Genomic DNA, 7,500 nt, shown 5'->3' with positions numbered 1-7,500 from the left:
AAGACAGGGAAGAAGGAAGGGAAGGAGGAAGGAAAGAAGGAAGGAAGGGGGTGAGGAAAGAGAGGGAAGGGAGGGAGGAAGGAAGGAAAGAAGAAAGGGAGGGGATGAGGGACAGAGGGAGGAAGGAAGGAAGAGAAGGGGAAGGGAGGGAGGAAGGCTGGAAGGAAGAAAAAGAACTGAAGAAGGAAGGGAGGAAGAAAGGAAGGAAGGACGGAGGGAGGGAGGAAGGGAAGGAAGAGATGGAGGAAGAAGAAAAATGGAGGGAGAAAAGGAGGTGAGGGAGGGAGGGAAGGAAGGAAGAAAGGAAAGAAGGGAGGGAGGGAGGAAAGAAAGGAAAAAGAAAGAAGGGAAAGAACAGAAGGAAGGGAGGAGAAAGGGAAGGGAAGGAGGAAAGGAGGGATGAAGAAAGGAAGGGAGGGAAGGAGGATAGGGAGGGAAGGAAGGAAAGAGAAAAAGAAGGGATAGGAAAGAAGGAAAGAGGAAGGGAGGAAGGAAGGAAGGAAAGAAGGGAAAGAAAGGAAAGCGAGATGAAGGAACTAAAATACCAAATGTATAGAATTGGCGATGTTTATATTAATGGCTGCCAGGGTTTTACAGGCCTTTTATTGGAGAAGGTTTCTGACCTTTTGGCTAAGTAAATGTGGAAGTTTACACCTCAATGTCTAGAATAACCTTGTATTTAAAAACGAATTTGACCTGGGATTTTTAATTGGAAACCCTTCTCGGGCTACAGTTTGATACACCCAATTGTGCCGCATCGCAAATTTGCATTTCAAAGTCCTTTTTTTAAAAAAAAATTGGATGTATAATTTATAGTGCAGTATTGACTTCATGCATTATTTATTATCTGGAGTTTCCTTTTAAGGGTTCGAATAGTGCTAATCATGCAATTTCTTTTGTCTTTTTTTTTGCTCAAAACTGAAACACGTTTATGGATGTTGCTTAGCAAACAGAGAGAGAACTTCTAATGATGTAAGGTAATATATTAATTTTAGGACCGTTCAGGTTTATCCGCCTGCGTTACTTTCCCTGTACATCGGCGTTTCTCAATGTTGACAGCTTGAAGATGGATGGGCTTAAGGCAGGACTAGAACTTCCCGTCTCCTGGTGATTGGCCCAAAGTCACTCAGCCCACTTTCATACCTAAGATGGAACTAGAACTCACCATTTCCTAGCGGTTGGTCGAAAGTCACCCAGCTGGCTTTCATGCCTAAGGCAGGACTAGAACTCACAGTCTCCTAGTGGTTGGCCCAAAGTCACCCAGCAATTTTTCATGCCTAAAATGGAACTAGAACTCACAGTCTTCTAGTGTTTGGCCCAAACTCACCCAGGTACCTTTCATATCTAAAAATGAACTAGAACTCACCATCTCCTAGTGATCGGCTCAAAGTCACCATGCTGGCTTTCATAACTAAATGAACTAGAACTCACAGTCTCCTGGTGATTGGCCCAAAGTCACCCAGCCGACTTTCATACCTGAGATGAAACTAGAACTCACTGTCTCCTAGGGATTGGCCGAAAGTCACCGTGCTGGCTTCCTTACCTAAGAACGAACTAGAACTCACCATCGCCTCGTGATTGGTCCAAACTCATCAGCCTGCTTTTATGCCTAAGATGGAACTAGAACTCACAGTCTCCTAGTGTTTGGCCCAAACTCACCAGCCCACTTTCATACCTACGAACGAACTAGAACTCACCATTTCCTAGTGATTGGCTGAAAGACATCGTGCTGGCTTTCATGCCTAAGATGGAACTAGAACTCACAGTCTCCTAAAGATTGCCCCAAAGTCACCCAGCTGGCTTTCATGTCTAAGATGGATCTAGAACTCACCGTCTCCTAGTGATTGCCCCAAAGTCACCAACCTGCTTTCATACTTAAGATGGATCTAGAACTCAGTCTCCTAGCGACTGGCTGAAAATCACCATGCTGGCTTTCATGCCTTGGGAGGATCTAGAACTCGCCATCTCCTAGTGACTGACCCAAACTCACCAATCTGCTTTCATCCTTAAGATGGATCTAGAACTCACCGTCTCCTAGTGATTGACACAAACTCACCAATCTGCTTTCATCCTTAAGATGGATCTAGAACTCACCATCTCCTAGTGATTGCCCCAAAGTCACCAATCTGCTTTCGTACTTAAGATGGATCTAGAACTCACCATCTCCTAGTGATTGCCCCAAAGTCACCAATCTGCTTTCGTACTTAAGATGGATCTAGAACTCACCATCTCCTAGTGATTGCCCCAAAGTCACCAACCTGCTTTCGTACTTAAGATGGATCTAGAACTCACCATCTCCTAGTGATTGCCCCAAAGTCACCAATCTGCTTTCTTACTTAAGATGGATCTAGAACTCAGTCTCCTAGCCACTGGCTGAAAGTCACCATGCTGGCTTTCATGCCTTGGGGGGATCTAGAACTCGCCACCTCCCGGTGATTGGCCCAGACGAATGCCTAAAGCAGGACCAGAACTCCCTGTCTCCCAGGGAGTGGCCCAAAGTCATCCAACCGGCTTTCATACCTAAGGTGGATCTAGAACTCCTCGTCTCCCGGTTTCTAAGCCGCCACTTTAACCCCTTGGCAAAACTCCACTCGCTGGAGAAATCCCATCCACTGGCATGGCTTAACGTCCGCCGTGCTGCGCCTGTTTCACTGGGATATCCCTGTCCCCGGTTAGCCGAAACGAAAATGGGGACTCACTTCATACAGGTGGAGTGCTGATGGCACCTGGCCACGGGGGCCCTCACGACGCAGGGCGGGAAGGCCAGCAGCAGAGATCCCGTGGCCTTGTCCAGCTCCATGCTCAGCAGTTTCCGTTCACCTGTTGCGTCCTTGCCACACCTGGGAAAAGAGGGAGGACAGTGAGTATGGTGGGTTGCAGAGTCATCCAGGTGTTTTATTCTGGATTTTGGCATGCGTCTCCACCCTTCCATTGAGTCCTTCCCAAGGACCAGGGGGATTATGATGATTGTTGTTGTTGTTGTTGTTTATTAGATGTATATGTCATCCAATGCCTACACAACTCCGGGCAGGGGGTAGGGTGGGGAGAGCGGTCATAAATAAAAATGTGAAAAATCAAGACAGAGAAAAAGGTAGACAAACTTGGCAAATGCCTTTGGGAGCTTCCCTGAGTTGTGTTTTAAGGTGGACCGTTCTACAGATCAAAATAATAAAATAAAACAATAAAATAAAACAAAACAATGAATAAAGTAAAATATAAAACAAAACAAAATACAATAATTCCCAGAATTCCCCAGTTATCATAGGTGGATTTCAACTCCCAGAATTAACTACCCAGCACAAGTGGACTTCAGCTCCCAGAATTCCCCAGGTGGGAGGAGTGAACTTCAACCCCCAGAATTCCTCAGCCAGCATGGATGGACTTCAACTCCCAGAATCCTCCAGTTGGGATGAGTGAACTTCAACTCCCAGAATTCCCCAGGTGGGAGGAGTGAACTTCAACTCCCAGAATCCTCCAGTTGGGATGAGTGAACTTCAACTCCCAGAATTCCCCAGCCGGGAGGAGTGAACTTCAACTCCCAGAATTCCCCAGGTGGGAGGAGTGAACTTCAACTTCCAGAATTCCTCAGGCAGCATGGATGGACTTCAACTCCCAGAATCCTCCAGTTGGGATGAGTGAACTTCAACTCCCAGAATTCCCCAACTGGGATGAAACCTTGTTGCTTCCACCCTCACGAACTCCGAGAAACGAAGGGGCGTGGGTGCCTCTGTGGTTTGCCCAAGTGTGTTTGGCAGTGTCGACTCACTTGTCACTGGGGTAGGTCTCAAATTCCTCCAGCAACAGGCTGTGGCTACTGGCTCGGGCAGGAGACGAGCTGGCGCTGAGGTTGGCGCGGATGAGGAACTTAAGGACGGTTCCCGAATCGGAGCCCAGAAAGACGACGGTGTAATTCCGACCCGGTCCGGCTGCGTTGTCCACCACAATCTTCCGGAGTTGGTACCTATCCCGGGAAAGGATGGAGGTTAATCAGCCGGGCGCAGAATTGACACACTGGGCCAGGTTATTTATTTTGTAATTGGACAGCATTATGTGTAGGGTCTCCTGCTTGGGCAGCGGGTTGGACTAGATGACCTACAAGGTCCCTTCTGACTCTGTCAACCTGTTAAAAGTTGTAGGGTCTCCTGCTTGGGCTGCGGATTGGACTAGATGACCTACAAGGTCCCTTTCAACTCTGTCAATCTGTTCATTTAAAAACATTTTTGATCCCACCTTAATTTTATTTAGACATGCAGGTGGTCCTTGATTTACAGCCATTCGTTTACCGACCAATATCGCCACGGGACTGAAAAAAAGTGACTCAGGACCATTCTTCACACTTACGACTGCATTCGCATCCTCAGAGTCACCTGATCAAAATTCTTGGCAACTTGACTCATATTTATAATGGTCATAGGACCCTGGGGTCACGTGGTCCCCTTTGCGACCGTCTGACGAGCGAAGTCAATGGGGTAGCAGATCCACTTAACAACCATGTTACTAACTTACCAGTGATTCACTTAGCAATGGTGCTGGTAGGTCGTAAAGTGGGGCAAAACTCACTTAACAACTTTGCATGTGAAGATAACAGATAATAGATAATCAGAGTTGGAAGGGACCTTATAGGTCATCTAGTCCACCACCCCCGCCCAAGCGGGAGACCCTACACCATTTCTGACAGATGGCAGTCCAATCTCTTCTTGAAAGCCTCCAGTGATGGCGCTCCCACAACTTCCGAGGGCAACTTCTGATCCATGGGTTGATTGGTCTCACTGTCAGAAAGTTTCTCCTTATTTCCAGGTTAAATCTCTCGTTCAGTTTCCATCCATTATTCCTTGTCTGGCCTACAGGTGCTTTGGAAAATAGCTTGACCCCTTCCTCCTCTCTGGGGCAGCCTCTCAGATATCATGTCTCCCCTGGTCCTTCTCTTCACTAGACTAGCCAGGCCCAGTTCCTGCTACCGTTATTCAAGTTTTAGCCTCCAGTCCCCTAATCCTCTTTGTTGCTCTTCTCTGCACTTTTTCTAGAGTCTCAACATCTTTTTTATAATGTGGTGACCAAAACTGGATGCAGTACTCTAGGTGTGGTCTTACTAAGGCTTTATAGAGTGGTATTAGTACCTCACTTGATCTTGATTGTATCTCTCTGTTAATACAACTTAGGATTGCATTAGCTTTTTTGGCTGCTGCTGTACACGGCTGGCTCCTATTGAGCTGGTTGTCCACTAAGACTCCAAGATCCCTCTCCCAGTTCCTGCTATTGAGCCTGGTTTCACCTGGTCTATATGTGTCCTTTGGGTTTTTCTTGCCTAAGTGTAGGACTTTCCTTTTCTCTCCATTGAATTTTATTTTGTTAGATACGGCCCAGTGTTCTAGTCTGTCACAATCCATCTGGATCTTGAGTTGATCTTCTTGGGTGTTGGCCATTCCTGCCAGCTTAGTATCATCTGCAAATTTGGTAAGTTCCCCTTCTATTCCCTCATCTAAGTCATTAATTAAGATATTGAAGAGTCCTGGGCCTAAGACTGAACCTTGTGGCACCCCACTGCTTCCTTCCCTCCATGTAGACTTAGATCCATTAAGGACTACTCCTTGAGTACAGTTTGCCAGCCCGTTGCGAGTCCATCTGGTGGTGGTGCTATCTATTCCACTTTTTTCTAGCTTCCCAAGAAGTAGGTTGTGGTCTACTTTGTCGAATGTCTTGCTGAACTCTAAATATATTATGTCCACAGTATTTTGCTGGTCTACGAATTTAGTCACTGTGTTGAAGAATGAAATGAGATTGGTTTGGCATGATCTGTTCTCAACAAACCCGTGCTGACTGCTAGTTATTACTTTACTTGTTTCTAGCTGTTGAAAACAATTGTGGGAGGGGCCCAGAGGTTGGAGGGAGGAGCCACAACCGCACCCCTGTAAGGTACAGGTAGTTCTCGACTTAAGACCACCATGGAGCCCCAATGTTTCTGTTGTTAAGTGAGAAGGTGGTTAAAAGAGTTTTGCCACCCACGTTACTTTCCTGGCCACGCTGGTTAAGCCACTACGTGTTCCAGCGATCGCCCTAATTAAATCCTAAGCCTCGAGCTAAACTTCAAAAATCTTCAAATAATTCTTTAGGAGCGACATACTGACATGACCTCGAAGAAGCCTAAGTTGGCAGGAAGAGCCAACACCCATGAAGATAGGCTCAAGATCCAGAGGGATCTTGACAGACTCGAACCCTGGGCCCCATCTAACAAAATAAAATTCAATGGAGAGAAAAGGAAAGTCCTACACTTAGGCAAGAAAAACCAAAAGGACACATATAGACTGGGTGAAACCAGGCTCAATAGCAGGAACTGGGAGAGGGATTTTGGAGTCTTAGTGGACAACCAGCTAAATAGGAGCCAGCCGTGTCAGGCAGCAGCAGCCAAAAAAGCTAACACAATCTTGAATTGCATTAACAGAGGGATACAATCAAGATCAAGGGAGGTAGTAATACCACTCTATAAAGCCTTAGTAGGACCACACCTAGAGTACTGCATCCAGTTTTGGTCACCACACTATAAAAAAGATGTTGAGACTCTAGAAAAAGTGCAGAGAAGAGCAACCAGGATGATTGGGGGACTGGAGGCTAAAACATATGAAGAACGGTTACAGGAACTGGGCTTGGCTAGTCTAGGGAAGAGAAGGACCAGGGGAGACATGATAGCAGTCTTCCAATATTTGAGGGGCTGCCCCAGAGAGGAGGGAAGGGGCCAAGCTATTTTCTAAGGCACCCGAAGGCCAGACAAGGAACAATGGATGGAAACTGATCAAGGAGAGATTCAACCTGGAAATAAGGAGAAACTTTCTGAGAGGGAGAACCATCCATTGATGGAACAGAAGTTGCCCTCGGAGTTGGGGGAGCTTCATCCCTGGAGGCTTTCAAGAAGAGATTGGACTGCCACTTGTCAGAAATGGTGTAGGGTCTCCTGCTTGGGCAGGGGGTTGGACTAGATGACCTACAAGGTGCCGTCCAACTCTGATTATCTGTTATCTGGAGGGTTTTGGGTTTTTTTTTTGCAAGGGCCACAGGTTGTTATACACGTGCCCGACACACACCACACACACACACACAAATTGTCCTACGCGCTGTTGTAAAACAGCCAAACTACGTGCGTGAAACAACTCAACCCCCCCCCCCCCCGGCCTGGGGTCTCCCCCTTCCTTTCCCCCCACAGCCATGCCATATCCTGGTGTGCAATTTTTGCAAGACAACAGAAATAATGCTTGATTAATTTCACATAAAACAGCAATTAAGGCAGATTTAATTAGATCCAGACGGTCTTGGCTGAGACATGGAGGAAATTAACGGAAGATAATATTTCTCCGGTCTGCCTGGGAGGAAAAAAAAAATCAAGGAAAACTATATCCGCGTACAGGTAATCCTCGACTTACGACTGTTCGTTTAGTGACCAACAGAAACCCCCCCCAAAAAAGGGGACCAAGGACTGTTTTTCACACTTAACGACCATCGCAGCTTTTC

At 46.7% G+C, this 7,500-nt stretch overlaps 1 protein-coding gene across 1 annotated transcript in view; it reads right to left on the bottom strand.

Annotated features, from left to right (window-relative positions):
- SEMA6B (semaphorin 6B) overlaps positions 1 to 7,500 on the bottom strand; it is a 212,435-nt gene that overhangs the window by 18,039 nt on the left and 186,896 nt on the right. Inside the window, exons 13-14 of the mRNA XM_087922625.1 lie at positions 3,767 to 3,961; positions 2,700 to 2,840 (exon numbers count right to left, since the gene is read on the bottom strand). Coding sequence (XP_087778751.1) covers positions 2,700 to 2,840; positions 3,767 to 3,961 — 336 coding nt within the window. The remainder of the gene's footprint in view (positions 1 to 2,699; positions 2,841 to 3,766; positions 3,962 to 7,500) is intronic.

This window comes from Pseudonaja textilis, chromosome 1 (assembly GCF_049901715.1).
Source record: "Pseudonaja textilis isolate UNSWEBS1 chromosome 1, rPseTex1.2, whole genome shotgun sequence".
NCBI classification, from domain to species: domain Eukaryota; kingdom Metazoa; phylum Chordata; class Lepidosauria; order Squamata; family Elapidae; genus Pseudonaja; species Pseudonaja textilis.
This window is presented reverse-complemented; position numbering and strand designations above follow the sequence as displayed.